The 17755-nt window shown below is 55.4% G+C and overlaps 1 protein-coding gene across 1 annotated transcript; it reads left to right on the top strand.

Annotated features, from left to right (window-relative positions):
• Window positions 1-3061: 3061 nt before the first annotated feature.
• CDCP2 (CUB domain containing protein 2) lies at window positions 3062-17581 on the top strand. Its single transcript, XM_034643681.1, has 6 exons — window positions 3062-3140; window positions 6367-6714; window positions 9084-9419; window positions 10370-10723; window positions 13434-13612; window positions 16373-17581. Exons 1-6 carry the CDS (start codon window positions 3062-3064, stop codon window positions 16697-16699), a joined length of 1623 nt encoding a protein of 540 aa, XP_034499572.1. The 3' UTR covers window positions 16700-17581.
• Window positions 17582-17755: the final 174 nt, after the last annotated feature.

Raw genomic sequence — 17755 nt, 5'->3', positions numbered from 1 at the left:
CCATGTGTGCAAAGAAACAGTTCTGAATGCGCGGTGTTGGGTGCAGTTGCAAAGGGCATGTGCACACGCAGAAACAGTCACCCACAGAGAGATTAATGTACTTGGTGCCTGATGCTTAGACGTGAAGAAGGGCTCGTGTGCCCGAGGAAGCAGCACGACCAGCTGATGACACAGGTGCACCCCGAGACAGACCAGTCCGCACAGTGATGGGGGCAGGCACACGTGGCAGCATCCCCCCACCCCAGGCGTGCTCACAGCGCTCCTCAGGGACAGCCCTTGTGTCCGCTGGGTGTCTGCAGTGCTGCAGAGCCAGGCACGGGGAGGAGAGTCATCTTTATGCCAAGACACCCCTGTAAGCTTGAGAGCTTGTCCCCAGGGCTTGGCCGTGGGAGTCTGCACAGCCCCGCACTGGAAGGCCACAGGGTCCCTGGGGTTGACCGTCCTATGGGCAGCTCCCTAAGAACCCTGGGGGCAGGCTGCGGGCAGCCTTTCTTCCTTCTCCGCCACCTCCCCCGGGACCGGGAGAGAAGCGGAGGCCAGGCTGCTGATGGCAGGGAGGGGCAGCCGGGCAGGGGAGGCCCCACCTAGAGGAGACTTGCAGGAGAGGTGAAAGGAGCAGTGCAAGCTGACCCGAGGGCCATGGAGCCCCGGGAGTCCGCACAGACGGCAGGTGGGGGAAGAGAGAGCACGCACCTGAGTTGGGTGCTGGCCCTCTTCTCCACGCTCCACGTGCCTTCATCCGTCTGGTCCTCACAGCGCCTGACGGATGGCCGCCATTCTCATCTCACAGCTGAGCAAACAGAGGCCCAGAGAGGCAAAGTGACTTGTTCGAGGTCACAGAGCTCCTAGCTGCCAGGGTTGCAAACACGGTGACAGTGCGCTGCCCAGCAGGGCTCAGAGGTCCGGACCCGCAGGGGAGGGTGCGGCCAGCTGGGCTGGTCCAGCAGATGTTGTGAAAGAGCAAACCAGCCCTGACCCTGGGCTCCGAGCCCAACGGAGAAGATGTGGCAAAGGGCGTGCCAGGTATGGGGAGAAGGGCGGGGCAAGACAGCAGGGGTTGCAGGGAGCATGGGAAGAGACGGCTGTCGCAGGGTGGAATGAACCCTTCAGAGGTGGCTGATTCCAGGGATAGCAGGTCAAGGGTGAAGCCATGCGAAGGGTGACAGTCTTCTGTCCTGAATGACTCCATGGAGGCCACCACGGCCCGCTCACATCCCTGCTCTTCACCATTCCTGGGCAGGCAGACGGCTTCGGCCTGCAACCCCTGCGCTTCTGGGCCATTCCTCACCCCTCACTGGAACAACGTGGGGCCATAGTCTCCACCGTCCCCGGAGGTCACCTGGGGGTGGAGCCTTGGTTGTCCACAATGGCAGCTGCTCACCCGCATGCCCTTGACTGGCTTCTTCTCATCCCTGGCTCACTTGCCCACTGTCCCGCCTGTGCTTCCTGGGATCGCCTCCCAAAGAAGCTACTGGCCCTTGAGTCCTTGTCACGGGGTCTTCCTGTGGCGCGACTGGACCCACAACGCGGGCTCAGGCGCTTCCGGCGTTCGCTCCTCCTCTGCGAGGCGGGCGGCTGACGCGCACTGTGCCGTCGTCGGAAGAGCCCCGCGCCCTCGCTCACACACACAGCGGGTGCGACGAAAGCGCCTGTCCCCTCCGGCGGCCCAGGACAGCGAGCCTTTCAGCTGCTGCCGGTCAGACCCCGTAGGTAAGCCAACCCCGCAGGCCCGAGCCTCCCTGGCGCTCTTCGCTGAACACCTCGCAGGTGACCCCATGCCGGCAGCTGAGGGCTGCCTGGGGGCCTCCTGACACCAGGACGGGACAGAAGCAGCATGCGGTCTGGCACATGGCCCTCTGAGCTCCTCTGAGCTCCATAAAAGTCTCGTGTCTTCTCCCTAGCGTGGAGCCAGGAGGCTAAGCCTTCCCGCGCCCCGTCTCATCGCATCCCCGCAGCAGACGCCAGGCTCCTAGCTCTCCGCTCCGCTCCTCGCGCGGGAGGCCGGGCCTCAGAGACGTTGGCCGCCTTCCCAGGCGGCCCCAGCCCGGCAGCAGTGGCAGAGCTGGGATTCAGACCTTGCTGGCCCGACCGGAGCCGGACTCTGCCGTGGGAGGCAGGAACGCGCCGCGTTTCCCCGGAGCGGGCACCGCGCAGAGAAGGAGCGTACGAACGAGCGCCGGGCTGAACCGAACCAAACACGGCTTCCAGAGGAAACCGATCCTGCTTCCCTGTCGGTCACCGACCCCAGGGCGTTCCTGCAGCCTCGCTCCTAACACCCAGCCTGGCACAGACGGGTGCTCAGGCAGGGTGTGTGGATCAGCTGAGGAGGGAATAGCAAATATTCCGCGCCAGAATTTACACTGTGGCCCAGATCCGTGGTCGCTTCAGGAGATGCACAACGCAGTTTTCCCATCCTGTCATTCCGGCTGCTTCCTTCCATGAAAATAGACTTTTCCCTCATCAGCTGCCCACCACAGCCTCCTTCGCTCTCCCTCTGAGCTAATCTAAGCATGTCTGAAGGATGCTTGTCCCACTTGTCCACTAATTAGAAGGTCCCTTCAGCTCCCCTGTGGGGAGGGGGTGATGGGACAGCCATCGGGCTGCGGTACAGGTCACCGCCTCCCATTTTCTATGGCGGTGCTGAATGGCCCCACTGGACGGATGAGTAAGACCGAGACCCAGAGGAGCTATTGACTTGTTCAAGGCCACCCAGCAGGCTAGAGGCTGACCTAGGGTGGTTGCCAGATCTGCCTAGCCCCAAAACGCATGCCCTTTCTCCACCACCAAATTCCCTTCCCTCCCTGAGATGCTTCCCTTCCCGATACAGTGCAGCCAGTGCCAGTCTCAGAATGTGTCAAGCCGGTGACACTAGATCCGTCACCTTCGGGTGGAGTAAAGGAACCACCTGGGGATCAGCTTACTAATTCGAGGGGCTGATGAATTATTCAGGCCACCATTAACTTGGAGGCCCTCTCAGACCCACGTCTCTTTCCCCTGCTCCAGACCTTCAGCTCCCGGCCTGCCCCGAACTCTGCAAACCCGTGGGGGACCCGGTGAGGAGATGCTGGCAGAGCTGGGGTCCTGTCTGCTGCTGGCGGTGGCGCTGCTGGGCCCAGGCCCCAGGACCCACGCCATGAAAGGTAGGGGCTCCCGAGGACAGGCAGGCTCTGGGAGGGCGTGGAGGGGTGGCCAGGTGGCTGCCAGGGTCTCAGGAGGTTTCCATGTGGGAGGCCAGAAAGCAGGAGGCCTTTTTGGTGGGGAGTTGGCAGAGTTGAGGATGTATTTGCTTGAGATGGTGAAAGACAGTATTTGTGGAGTGCCTGCTATGCACTGGATGCTTTACAAACACGATTGCATTTCATCTTCATGACAAACTTCAAGGTGGGTATGAGTCCTCCATTTTACAGATGAAGAAACTGAGGCAGAGAGAGGTTAAGTAACCTGTCCAAGGAGGCATAGTTACCAAGGGCTAAGGGAATGGCTCGGAGAACCATAGAAGGTTTACTGCTGGAGGAAGGCTTTAGTCTCCTCCTGAGAGCCTACTGTACTTCCCCGCTGCCTGCCAGGTGAAATCAGAGTGCCTCCTGATGGCATTCGGGGTCTCCCGGGTTTGGCCCCAATCTCTATATAATACCCAGCCTCGGTCCCCTGTGTCCCTTGGGCACCCCTCGCTCTGACAGAGGACCATACCCCCTTCTGGAAATGCTTCACCCTCCATCTGGAAGGTCCCTGCTCTCTTTTCCCTTCTGAGAACATGTGGCTCATCTATCAAACTCAGGTCAAACACCACCTCCTCCAGGAAGCCTTCCACGTCCTTCCATCAGCCTCAGATACTTCCTCCTTGGAGCTCCCAGAACCCTGTGCCAGCACCCTGGCCCCAGGTCACCTTGCGCTGCTCCAGCCCTGTTGTGTTGTGTGCCCGTCTGTGAAGCAATATGACTTCACTGGTCTTCAAGGGGCATGCATGTTGTGAGGGGTCAGCAAGCAGCCCTCAGGGCCTGGTTTTCCTGCAGGCTCAAGTAGGGCTCAAAGAAGGAAAGGGGAATGTGTCTGTCACCTAGTCCGTGGCAGAGGTGGGCTGGGTACTAAGGCGTCTCACTCCTTCCTGTAAGGGGAGAAGCTAACTGTTCCCATTTTCCAGCTTCCGGGGCTATAGCAGCCCCAGGGTGATCCTGGGGTTTGGGGCGTCTGGCTGAGTCCCGGAGGACAAGGCCTCCGCTTCTGCTGGCACCTGGGGCCTCCTTGGCCACCGGAATTCTGCTCCAACACTCCCAGGGCTTTTCCTGTCCCATGGTCAGGGCTGGGGGAAGGACGAGGACAGGCATAGGACAGAATGTCCCTCTGTCCTCTTGCCATAATGGCATGAATCAGACAGGGTTCCTGCCCGGCCTGCCGCAGGGCCCAGGCCAGGAGCCGACAACCTGAACTGGGTGTGCATCTGCGGCCCTTGAAGAAGCAGCTCTGTGTCATCGGTGCTCACAGCATTTCACAGATGGGTGACTGAGGCTCGGGGAGGCTAGGTGACTGTGAGTTCGTGCCATTTCCTCCCTCCAAATTGTCCCCAGCTAACAACCTTCTTGTCTCTCCTCGTGAAACTCAAGCATCACCTTCCCTGTGAATCCTGTCCCCCCACAACAGTGCTGGCCCAGCAAGATTAGCCCCCTCCCTCGGGCCCCCGAGAGCACTGCTGACCGCCCCCCCCATTCCACAGTGCACTCCCGCGGGAGGGGCCTGTGCTGTGTCAGCCGGGCCCGCGACACGCTTTGTGCCTTTTCAGTGAACAGAGCTAAGAAACTACTTTTTTTTTTAGAAATAAAAATAAACCTTAAATTCATACTGTCTTTAATTCAAATTGAGGATCACAAGCATTCTATTTAATTTTTTAATTTTATGGTTGTGTTGCTCTCCTCTTACACGGAACATCTTAGCTTCTATTGACATTAACAGACGTGCTTTATTCCAATTTATAAAATACTGTAAAATAGCGGTACTGACTGTTATTACAAACAGTAAGTCTCCTGAGTCAAGTTTCAGATTTCTTTGTGCTTCATTTTGTCCCGGGGATATATCCCACCAGGAATGTATAGTCAAAAAAGTGTATTTCCAAGTCCTCTGAAATCATTTCCCCCCATATGAATGTGCCTCCAACTTGATATATATAGTTAAGTTTATTTGTTTCAGTTTGGGGCTTTTCAAAAATATTTCTTGTGTGTTTTCTTTTTAAAAATTTTATTTATTTATTTGAAAGAGAGAGCACCCACAAGCGGGGTGGGGGATGGGGGGTGAGTGGGAGGGGCAGCAGGAGAGGGAGAAGCAGATTCCCAGCAGAGCAGGGAACCAGACATGGGGCTCCATCCCAGGACCCTGAGATCATGACCTGAGCTGAAGGCAGATGCTTAACCGACTGAGCCACCCCCAGGCACCCCCAGTTTTGGATTTTTAGGGGTTATTTAAAAATTATATTAAAAGTTATTCATGATTATAAAGTCAAAATTATAAAACAAGTCTCACTGAAAGAGGTCTAGCTTCATGCCTGTTTTCCTCCCCTCTGTTTACTCCTAGCCCTGACAGAGAATCATTTTTATTAGTTTCCTTCCATTGTTTTCTTTTTAAAATATAAACAAATATGTGCATGTAAGAATGTACTTGTGACGGGGGCGCCTGGGTGGCACAGCGGTTAAGCATCTGCCTTCGGCTCAGGGCGTGATCCTGGCGTTGTGGGATCGAGCCCCACATCAGGCTCCTCCACTATGAGCCTGCTTCTTCTCCCACTCCCCCTGCTTGTGTTCCCTCTCTCGCTGGCTGTCTCTATCTCTGTCAAATAAATAAATAAAATCTTAAAAAAAAAAAAAAGAATGTACTTGTGACGGTACAGTAGGCTGTGTGCCTCTTCACTGAGGGTAGGGCTATTATCATTTGTAATTTTTAAATTCCCTTACGGCACACACCTAGGATCTGGCATATTACTGTTTCATCTAAAATGACAGGTCCGCCCCGACATTTCTGTGTCTTCTCCCTGCTTTATTTTTCTCCATAGCACTAATCAGTCTTCAGGATGCTCTATATCTTACTCACTGTTTATCATCTGTGTTCCCATCAGAGCCACACAGGAGAGTCCACGAAGGCAAGAAGTTTTGTCTGTTCTGTCCCTGCTGAAACCCCAGCACCCAGAACATTGCCTAGCACTCAGACGGTATTTGTTGAATGAATAAAAGAGTGCTTGCCAAGTATTCGAGGATTAAGCAGATGAATGAGCAAACATACACATCAATGAATTGATTTAGGGTCACAGCCTCATGTTCCCTCACCCCGGGTCCACCCCCCAGGACCCCAGCGCTGACCGAGCCCTTCTTCCCTCTTGCCCAGGTGTCAAATGTGGGGGTGTGCTCTCAGCACCTTCTGGAAACTTCTCCAGCCCTAACTTCCCGAGGCTCTACCCCTACAACACAGAGTGCAGCTGGCTGATCGTGGTGGCCGAGGGCTCCTCGGTGCTGCTCACCTTCCATGCCTTCGACCTGGAGTACCACGACTCCTGTGGCTTCGACTACCTGGAGGTCTACAACGGGGCCTCGGGGGACAAGGGCAGCCTGCTGGGGAGGTTCTGCGGCCAGGTGCCCCCACCGCCCTTCACCTCCTCCTGGCACGTCATGTCCGTCGTCTTCCACTCAGACAAGCACGTGGCCAGCCGCGGCTTTTCTGCCGGCTACCAGAAAGGCACGGGGGGCCAGGCAGCGGGCGGGGNGGTTCCCACCTTCATGAAGGCAGTCCTGGGAGCCCTGGGAGGGTCTCACTGTACCCAGGAGCAAGGCCTCTTATGCTTGCTATCAGCCTTCTTATCCCATGCCGTGGCATCAGGATGAATGAGAGGACACCATGCTGTCCCTGCTGCCCGTCCCTCTGTGGCACCCCATCACTGCACAGGTGCAGGGACCCCCCTCCCACCCCACCCCAAGTCCTCTGGAGTAAAAGATGCACGAGGGCCATCTGTGTGGAGCCAGTGACAGTCTTCCTCCCCAAGCCTTACCTAATGCCTTTTCCATTGCAGATCCCTAACCCTCCCTCCCTCAGCCTGGAAACCTGCTCCTTAGTCTAGTGAGGGGGGCAGAGGCTTTGCTCTCCTCACCTTGCGTCCTGTCTCCAGGCCTCTCTGCATATACTCAAACCTGCTTCCTTCTCCCAAGGCCCAAACCCAAGGCCTTACTCGTGTCAGCTCAAGCCACAGACAACCGCAGAGGCTCCTGGGGCACAGGGTCCCCAAACAACCATTGGGGGGCTCAGGTGGGACACCCCTCCCTGAGCTGGCTTTAGAGGCACAGAACTGCGAAATTCTAAAACCCAAGAATCACAGACTGATCTCATCATAGTTTTGGAATTTAAGACTCTTAGGTTTTTAAACTGTTAGGATATCAAAGTCAAAATACCATAAACAATGTCTTCCAGCATTTTACAAACAGGAGCACCATTATAGCAAATGGGAGCTTATGTTAATCCCTTATATATAAAAGAGACAGAGGCAATATTTTCTTGGTATGCAATTACTGTATTTTGTAAGTTCATATTTTTAACACTTACTTATTATAAGCCAATCACTGAAAACACAAGTCAATGTGGATGGCCTCCAATGAGTGAAATTTTTGCGTATGACCTGTGACTGTGGACGCTTTTGTTGAGCGCATTAAAGAGTGCTGGAATACAGCATAGCAGGGAAATTCAGCCCCCCCCCACCACGGCCAGAGAGATGCCCCAGGGGGCTGCTGCGAGGCTCCCGGGCACAGTTCAGAAGACTCTGCTAAGGGTTTTCTCACAGACTGTCAAAACCTGCCCTCTCATTTCACAAACAATAAAGTTAAGAGCAGAGAGGGAGTGTGTTTTCCCAAGGGTACGCTGCTGAGAGCAGGAATGCTGGGACACAAAGGCTTAGCCGCCCAGCCCAGAGCAGAGCAGCGCTTGATTCACAAGCCAAGCCCTGGGGGGAGATTCTGGAGTCTTAGGAAACAGCAGCATGCCCCTCCCTGCCGGTGCCTCCAGCTGGTCAGGCCATTCATCATCACCCACCTCCGGGCTGGATTGGCAATGCCTGGTTCCAAAGGGCTTTCATCAACCTCCGAAACTGCACGAGCCTGTGCCTGGTGGATCAGGCTGGGCAAGTCTTCTGACTTCTCGTATTCCCACGAGGCTCAGGGAGGCTGGGTCACTTGCCCAGGGTCACACCCCTCATAGGAGACAGAGCTGAGGATGGACACCTGTCTTCAGACTTCAAGCCCATCTCCACTTCGCCAGATACTCTCTTCAGGCCTCAGTTTCCTCTGTTAGGGAGATTTGAGAATATTCCTGAACTCGGGCACCTCACCCTCTGTGCCCCACGGGCCTGGTGGGAGGGGACATTGAGAATCACAAGGTCAAGTGCGGAGGCTCTGCAACCAGGCAATTCCTGCTTTCCCCGTTATCAGCTGGGTGGCCTGCCATCAAGGCCCCACCCAGGTTCCCGGGGCCTCGTCACTTCAGTGGCTCCTGCCAACCTCCCCATCTCTATGTGAAGGCTTCTTCTGAAGTCTTGGCAGGTCACCTCTATCCGCACAGCCCTCGGCCTGGACTCTCGGGAGCTGGTGTACGAATGCCCCAGCTCCCTTTCTCTCGGGTGACATAACTCTGAGTTGTGTGCCCGATGCCATTCCCCGGGCTCCCCAGCAGGGCTCAGCAGCTGGCTTGACAATGCCCTTTACTGGCCCTTATATCTCCCAAATAAACTCCTTGTGCTCACACCCTTGTCTCAGGGTCTGTCTGGGTGAAACCAGACTCCCCCAGGTAAGTTACTGACCTTCTCCGTGCCTCCATTTTCACAACCATAGAATGGGGAGAACCACTGTGCATTCCCCTAGGGTGCTAGTAATGGTATCAAAAGACAGCATCAGTGCCAAGTGCCAGGTCTGTGCCTGCCACTTAGCAAAGCGCTCAGTGGATGGTGACAAGGTTCCCATGAGATACCCATGGAGGTGGTACATTGGGGGGTGTCCAGTTTCCAAGGAAGGGGGTGGGGAGCCACGGGGAGGAAGAAAGGTCAGCTCAGGAGGGCTTCTTTGCAGATGTGTGTGGTGGCGTCCTGACGGGCCTTTCGGGGGTCCTCACCAGCCCCGAGTACCCGGACAACTACCCCAACAATGTGGAGTGCCGCTGGGTGATCCGGGCCTCTGGCCCTGCCATCGTCAAGCTGGTGTTCGTGGACTTCCAGGTGGAGGGCAATGAGGAGTGCACCTACGACTACGTGGCTGTGCTTGGGGGGCCTGGCCCCGCCCGTGAGCATCATTACTGTGGCAGCACCCGGCCCCCCACTCTTACGTCACTGGGCCACGAGCTGCAGGTGGTCTTCAAGTCCGACTTTAACATTGGAGGCCGGGGCTTCAAGGCCTACTTCTTCTCAGGTAGAAGGGGCTGGGGCTGTACCTTGAGTCCCCTGTGCATGTTGTGCATGTCCCTGCCTGGCCAGTGCCAAGGCATAAGCACGTTACCTCCTCTGTGAAGTCTTCCTGATTGACTCAGAATTAGTCCTTTCAATTCCTTCTGGAGGTTTTGTGGGTTTTTTTGTTTGTTTGTTTCTTTTTTGTTTTTGTTTTTGCAGCAATGATCTAACACTTAATATTTATGTTTGTGGTTGGTACGTTGATCTTCCCTGACTGTGAGTTCCTATGGGTTTGTCTCTGTACCTGCCACATAGAAGGGATTGGATCAATGTGTATACAATTGAATGAATGAACCCTTGACAGCGAAATGAGCTAGACAGTGGAGGAGATGGAGAAAGAAATAGACAATGACAACCCACTGTGATCTGTGTTAAGAATAAGAATCATGGATGACTTCCTGGAGGAGGAGAGAATGGAGTAGTGCTTTGAAGGAGTTAGCCAGAGGCAGGAGGAAGGGAAGGGTATTCCAGGCAGAGAGATCAGTATGAATGAAGACAGGGAGGACAGAGAGGGTTTAGTGCGCTCGTATGCTCGGAGGTGTTTGTGGAGGCTGGAAGGTAGGGCTGGATGAGGGGCAGTGAGAAAATGAGCAAGGTCATGTCATGAGCCATCTTGTCTGTCAAGTCCAAGTTTGGACTCCAAGGACAAGTATTAGGTGTGGTTATTGAATTCCTAACAGGACCAGCACTCGTGAAGTGGACTACCAGTTGGAATGAGAGTCCTAGCCTTAAGCTAGTTTCCTTTTAAAGCAGGCTTTGGGAACAACTGTCTGGTTTGCTGACCACGGTGCCCACCACCGGCCAGGGTGGTTTTAGGACCTTTATGGTGCCCACTGCCCAAGCTGTACTGCAGAGGACAACAGTCCCCACCCTTCTCCTTATTGTTCCTTTGTCCCACTCTCCCCAACCCAGGAGAATGCCAGGAGGTGTACACGGCCGTGCGGGGCAACTTCTCCAGTCCCCGGTACCCCAGCTCCTACCCTAACAACGTCCACTGCCACTGGACCATCCGCCTGCCTCCGGGCTACCAGGTCAAGGTGTTCTTCCTGGACCTGGACCTGGAGGGTCCCAACAGCCTGACCAGGACCTGTGACTTCGACCATCTGGCAGCCTTTGACGGGGCCAGCGAGGAGGCCCCCCTGCTGGGGAATTGGTGTGGCCACCACTTGCCAGCGCCGGTCACCTCAAGCCGCAACCAGCTTCTGCTCCTGCTGCACACAGACCGCAGCACCACGCGAAGGGGCTTCTCTGTGGCCTACATTGGAGGTCAGCTGGGGGTGAGGGTGTGGGTGTGCTGCTGGGGGAGGGCAAGGCTGGGATCCTTTGCAGCTTCCTCCGTCCATCCCACCCCTGGTCTCCTCCGGCCTCTTCTCGGTGGTTACAGCACTGCCGACCGCTGCCCTGGGACCCCTGAGACCGCACCGAAGCGGCCCTTGCTTATTTCCACTACGGCAGAGCCTGCCCTTCCAGCTTCCAACTCCACGTTCCCTAAATCCCCCTCTCGCTCTCCTTCCCCCTTGGGCCCCTGGCCTCTCTCACGCTGTGGTTGATCCTGTGTACCCAGGGGTAGTACGCAGAATATGGCCATGTTACTTATGATAAACAGTTGGTATAACCATGGAGCTGTCGACAAGCTTTGCTTGTATCAGTCATAAATCCCGGCTGACAGTGGCTTGAACAAATGGCTTTTGTTTTCCTCACGTAACAAGAAGTCTGGAGCTAGGGAGCTGCTTTTTTGGCTTAGGGGCTTCACACTGTCTCAGCTGCTGGTATCTCTGGGATTCTCTTGGCCTCATGCCTGCAAGTTGGCTGCTACAACTCCAGACATCATGTCCACGTTCAAGGCTGGAAGAGGGTAGGGGAGATGCCAGCTACAAGTGTCCCATCGTCAGGAAAGCAAAAGATGTTCAGCAGCCCTTAAAGGACCTCTTGGTCTCAAGAGTTTGTACTTGGTCAGGTGGCCACGCCCCGCTGCAGAGGCGGCTGGGGACGTGGGCACCAGGCTTTTCCAGCTCCCACAGTGCCTGTTAGATTTGCCGGCCAGCAGCCTCCACCGTCTCTCCCCTCTTCCCGTTACCCTTCCCTGGCCCATGGGCCCAGAAAAGTCTGTGGCTCTGGCCCCATTTTGCCCTCTGCCCACTCAGGTGAAAGTTTGTTGTGCAGGTGTGGAAAGGGAGGTACAGAGAGAGGAAACGCTTCACCGTGGTCCGCAGGCAGCTGGGGCACGGCCAAGACTAGAACCCCTGCCTGCCTTCTTTGTGGCCTCACACAGCCCGGGGGAAGGGAGCCAGGGCTGAGCTTAGACAGACCAGGGCCCCATCCAAATGCTGCCATTTACCGACCATCCAGTGGCCTCATCCGTTGAGGGGTTGATGAATGCCCTCTGCAGGCGGTCATTCAGATGAAATGAGGGAACAGGGGACATCCTTGCGCAGGGTGGATTTCTCTCCCTCATGTGCCTCTGGCCTGGTCTCCATTCAAACATCTTCCCTCTGTCTTTACCCCATATGCAAGTGATGATGGGGAAGGACACGGCTGTGCCACAGCAAGCCAGTGGCAGGCAGGCGGCTTGGGCAGACCCACTCTCCAGGGCCTCAGTTGGCTCCTTGCATAACCCGGGGGAGGAAGAGCTGTCCCTTTTGAGAGCGACTCCCCCTAGGGTTCCACTCCAGAGAGCCAGGGCCATGGGCTCCGTCGCAGCTAGCCCGCAGGTGGTTTTTTCTCTGCGGGTCTCAGTTATTCTACATGTAAAATGAGGACACGGCTGGGGGATCTTTAAGGTCCCCTTTGGTTCTGATAGTCTATTTCCAGGCCTGGGTCCTCTCCCAGCAATGTGGGATCTTGGACAAGCCCCTTCTCCTTTTGGTGCCTACAGAGCCTGAGGGTGGAGCAGCTCCAAACCTCTCTCTGTTCCGGGGGCAGGAGCCCCCACTCCCACCCGCCCCCTCNAGAGTTCCAGGCCTCTGCCTGCCAGCTCTTCTCTTTCCCGCCCACCAGCCACCCCTTCCTCCCCCTCCACTGCCCCCCACCCCAGCCAGCACTCCCCCTGTACACACACGCATGCTCCGATACACCCAGACACAGAAAGTCGCACCGTCTTGGCCTGGAGGGCTGCAGGGGCCACCAAATAGGGTAGGGGGGATCGCCTATAGATTCAATAATGGTTAAAATCCCAACTCAACCACTGCAAACATCTTCACCTCTCAGAGCTTCAGTTTCCGAAATTGTAAAATGGGGTTAGTTGTGTCCACCTCGTGGGGTCGTCTTGGGGAGAGAGTGAGGCTTCCTTCTCTGCCCTTTGCAAAACCGCAGTTCTGCCCCCCAACCCCACACACATACTCTCTTTCCCTGTCTTTCTTCTTTGCTTGATTTTCCTTCAGCCCACTCCGACACATCTTTCATTTTACATATATATTGCCCCCTTGCCCAACTAAAATGTAAGCTCCAAGAAGGCAGGAAGTTTGTGCTGTTGGGTTTTTGTTTTGTTTTGTTTTGTTTTTTACATTTCTGTGTCTGTGGTGCTTAGAATAGTGTCTGCACATAGTAGGCCATCAAGAAATATTTGTTAAATGGTTGAATGAATTACCTGGCACCTGGTAAAGAGATCAGCAGATAGTAGCTCTTCTTATGATTAAGAATATTCATTCATTCATTCATTCATTCATTCATTCATTCATTCACTCATTTACTCATTCACTCATTCATTCATTCATTCATTCAGCATTCACTGCACCTGCCAAGCTCTGTGCCGGGCTGCGAGGACACGAGAAGGCTGGGTACCCGCCCTGGGGAACTCAGTCTGATGGAGTGAAATGGAGTAACACACGTGAAACATCCCCATTGGGCTGCATAGACTTCTCCTCACTCTGGGCCTCAGTTTTCCCACACAGCACTCTTTGTGTGGGGTGTTGGGGTGTTGGGGGCCGACCTCCTGCCCCTAAGGCCCCAGCCGCTCCCTCCCTCCCTCCGTCCGCAGTCGTGCCCATGAACGTGAGCTGCTCCCGCACGGACTTCCAGATCCTGATCTCCGCGCAGGCGCTGGCGCCGCTGGAGCGGACCAAGGTCTACCTGGGCAGCCGCAGCTGTGCCGCCCAGGAAGCCGGCAGCACCTTCCGGATCCAGGCCCGCTTTGACACCTGTGGCACCGAGTCTCAGGTAGGGGCTGGGCAGTGGGGAGGGCAGGCGTGAGGGAGAGGGTCTGACCCCTGCTGAAAGGCACCTGCCATTTCTGAGAATTCAGCTTCTCTTCCTGGCTCAGTAGCCCCACAAGCTTGGACGCAGAACTCAACAAACTTGCTCAGTGTAGACATGACAAAAAACTCAAATGGGAGACAGAGAAGGGGGCCCCGCTGCATAAACCAGGGATGACCAAAAGCCCCTATTGAAGGTTCCTCCTGAGGGGCCCTGACCCTGACCATCCTTGGAGGCCTTCGTGCTGTTCCTTGCCTTCTCCTGGGAACTCCCTACCACCCAGGCCTCACCCCTTTAACACGCAGAGCTGTTGGAGCCCAGCTGCCTCCTGCCCCCTCACCAACCGGTGATCCACATGGTCCCTGTGCTCCACAGAACAAAAGGGCCTTTCAGGTAACAGGATCCACTTCCCTCCAAAGGCAGCGAGGTTTACAAATGAATTTTTTCCACTATCCATATATTTTCAAGGCCTTGACTCTGGGTTCGGGGCCCTCAGAGTCTCTGGGCAGTGGCCCAAGCACCTCAGATGTCTGCATTCTTGGAGGCAGGTCAAAGGGGAAAGGAGAGACCCCCCCCTTCCAGGGAGAGACCACCCCCACCCATGAGCCTTGGTATCTGGGGATTGTGTCACACTTCCTTGACAGAAATCATGCACTTTCCAGCAAACCGTACCACCCTGCCCCCCACATTGACCAAATGTCTGCCTGGGGCCCCTCCAGCCTACCCCTCCACTTCCCCAGCCTCTGGCAACATCTGTCCTTTGACCTGAGGAGAGAAGTGGGGGCAGTCTTGGCTGCCAAGATGATCTGCCCTCTCCCCGACTCCATGCCGTAAATCCCCCAGGGATTTTCTTTGGGCACTCCACAGAGTCATGAAATGACGATGACAGAGAATCCCAGAGGCAGGGAACCATGAAACGGAGAACGAGGTATCACAGACACCCAGGGGCTCAGAGGCATGGAACCACCACCATCACTTGGAGCCCCAGAATCATAGAATCTTGGAGCTAATACAAACGGAAACATAAAAGCTGAGAACCTTGGACTCCTGGATTCCTAGTGTCACCCTTACACATCCTAGGTGCACGAGGACCTGCACCTAGGTCTCAAGTCTCTGCATTGAACTGCTCTCACAGATGCACAGGTCGAACAGCCCAAGGCAATGACAACCTTTCTGTGCATCTCTGAAAAAACACCGGAGACTTGATTTCATCACCATAACAGCACATCTTGTGTGGCTGGCTTTTCCCTTTCAAGTGTCTCATGCATCAAAAACCCTGAAAACTTCCCTATACCCTCCACCCCCATTTTATGTGATTTTTTCTTCCCTTCTTTATCATGTGGGTTGACTTTACTGGGTCCCCTTCCACTTACAGGCCCTGTCTTTCTTCGCCCAGTGTCCCAATTCTGTATCACAAAAATCCATAACACCAGTCCTCCTCAGAGGGTTTGGGGGCAGACAGGTTGAGGGTAAAAATGCAGAAGCCTCCTTTGGGGCCATGGAATCAGAGCCTTTTCCGGAAGCCCTTTTGGAGCCATGGAATCAGAGCCTTTTTTGGAACTCCCTTTCACAGGCCTCCCCAGAGGGGTCACCCAGCATCCAGGGACGGCAGCTTCCTACTGCTCCTGCCTGCCCGCTCTGTGTGAGACGGCTTCTGTGTCTAGAAGCTTCATCTCAGAAGTGCCACCACTGGACATGGGTGGCTAGGCAGCCTGAGGGGTGTAAGGGCTGCTGCAGACTTGGGGTGGGGAGAGTAGCCCTGCCCCGCTGCACCCCCCTGCCCCAGACCACACCAGACTGCCCATCAGAATGCTGCCCCTCAGATCCTGGGCCAAGCCCCCCCCCCATCTTCAGGGCGACTTGATTCCTGCCTCCCTCCTCTGCAGGGGTAGGGAGGGTAGCAGTGTGCCAGGCCCCCCACATTGCACTCCTCGATGGCTCTTCCTAACCCTGGGTGGTGCCACTGGGATGGCCAGGGTCTCAGCAGGGACACAGCATGGCTGCCGGCATCACTGGGAGGAAAGATTCCAGGAGGAAGGTCACATAGCCGGAGATAGAGCTTCCAACTGGGAGGGAGGAGACTTGGCTTCGGGACCCAGCTCTGGGCAAGGTACTGCCTTTGCTGGGCCTCAGTAGTCACATTGGTAAATTGCCAAAAAAGGGGGATTGAACTAGATGCTTTAAAGTCCACTTCGGTTGTACCTTCTTTGGTTTGAGTGAGGCCCAGTAGCTAAGACCACAGCTAAGAACTGGGCAGATACAGGTGAGCTCATGTTCCCTCTCACTTGTGTCTCATGCGACCTCAGACAAGGGATTTAACTTCTGGGCCTCAGTTTCCTCATCTGTGAAATGGGGATATTAACGGTACCAATGAGGGTCATGGTGAGAATGAAATGAGATAATGCACTTAAAACAGAGCCAAGAACATGGCAGATGGGCCTTCTATTACTGTTATTATCTTGCACAGACCCTGCCTCCTTGAAGCCAGAGCAAGCATGGGCGCATTAGATCTGATATCCTCCCAGACATCCCCATGGTGTCCCTTTTACAGGTGGGGACACTGAGGTTCCAAGGGGGAAGGGAGTCGGTGGCCAGGCTGGGACTAGAACCCAGGCTCCTGGGGTTCTGCCCCCTTGGCACAGAGTCCCTACATATCTAGGGGAACAGGGTTAGCCCTGGCCCCTTCAGGTCTGAGTGAATGCCCCGTGACCCCCCCCCCCACAGAGGAGGAACAACACCTCAGTGATCGTCAGTGTGCTGTACCTCGACTTCTCGGCGGGAGGGCAGGAGGACATCCATGAGTATGAGGTCCGCTGTGAGCCACGGCGCAAAGAGGCTTCTGTCCACCTGCTGTCTGGCTCTGACTGGCTTGGGCCCTATGCCGCCACAGCTGAACATCTTCAGGAGGCACCTCCCAGGGATGAGGTGGAGGCCCTGGAGGGCCCTGTGGCCATGGTGGCTCAGGACACCAGTGACATTGTCTTTCTGGGCCTTTGCATCCTGGCTGGAGTCCTCATGGTCATTGCCATCGTGGTCCTGATGCTGCTGTGAGTGGGCAGGGACCTGGGCTCGGGCTTCCCTGGGAGGCAGCTTGGGGTCCCCACAACAGGGGCAGGGCCAGGTGTTGTCAACTTGTTGGTGGCCATGGGCAAGTCACTGTCCCTCTCTGAGTCTCACTTTCCTAAGGAGGATCCATGTCCTCCTTAGCTCACAGGGTTGGCATGAGGCTCCGAGAGCCTGAATGGATAAGGACTTTGTAAACTATGGCATGTTGTATGTGTGCAATTGTTCGTAATTTCAAAGATAGTTTGCTATGGAAGAGAAGTCTCCCATGTGTGTTACTTGTCAACGTGGATAGTTGGGGTCCCTGGTGACAGAGGGTAAACCTGACGTTCTGTGAATGCACGAGGGCTTCACTGACTCGGGGTAAAAACAAGGGCACCTCTCATTTCTTCAACTAATCACTTGTCACAAGCCTTCATTGGCAGGAAGCTCAGTAACCATCCAGGGGCCTCCACTCTCCAGAACTGACTCAGGAACCCTGAGGACTTTGTCCACAGCAGGCCAGTCCAACTCCAGAACAGAAAGGGAGCGGACACCCACCTGGTGCTGTGATCCCAGCCTCGGCCATGTGGTGTCGCTGTTGGCGGTTGGTCGTGCGCCTCCCAGTGGATCCTGTCGGAGGAGGGGGCAAGGCTGCTGCTGGGTCAGATCCCCGTGTCAAATGCAGGCAGACCCACACCCAGCAGGGAGGCTGCAAGCTGAGGACTGGTGTCTCTTTCACGGTGGTGGTTTTCCTTAGATAGATGGGGATCCTTGACTGAAAAGCTGATTGAAGTCCTGCGTGTCTTTGTCCTCACCCCTGACGTTTCCCTTCAGATGAGTTCTCTTTGGAGACTGTGGACCTTCTCCTGCACTGGACTTCACTCAGACCTACTCCAGCACCCCTGTGTTTCTCTGAGTTTACACTACGGAGAGTGGGGGTTGGGTTTCCAGTGCTTTCCTGTGAGAAGGGCTCTGGCATCCTCCTGAAAATTGGTCCAGCCCTCCCTAGAGCTCTACGGATCAGAAGTGGAGCAAACTTGCTAATGAAACATAAACAAAAAA

The sequence above is a fragment of the Ailuropoda melanoleuca genome, chromosome 2, assembly GCF_002007445.2.
Source record: "Ailuropoda melanoleuca isolate Jingjing chromosome 2, ASM200744v2, whole genome shotgun sequence".
NCBI classification, from domain to species: Eukaryota; Metazoa; Chordata; class Mammalia; order Carnivora; family Ursidae; genus Ailuropoda; species Ailuropoda melanoleuca.
The sequence above is the reverse complement of the archived record's forward strand: the minus strand, read 5'-3'. Positions and strand labels throughout refer to the sequence as shown.

What these genes read in the sequence shown, in the direction of transcription:
- CDCP2 (XM_034643681.1), top strand. Translation starts at nt 3,062, where the DNA reads ATGCTGGCAGAGCTGGGGTCCTGTCTGCTGCTGGCGGTGGCGCTGCTG. An exon ending in CAAGGCCTACTTCTTCTCAG is followed by an intron (nt 9,420 to 10,369) that starts GTAGAAGGGGCT and finishes TCCCCAACCCAG; the next exon opens with GAGAATGCCAGGAGGTGTAC. An exon ending in CTCTGTGGCCTACATTGGAG is followed by an intron (nt 10,724 to 13,433) that starts GTCAGCTGGGGG and finishes CTCCGTCCGCAG; the next exon opens with TCGTGCCCATGAACGTGAGC.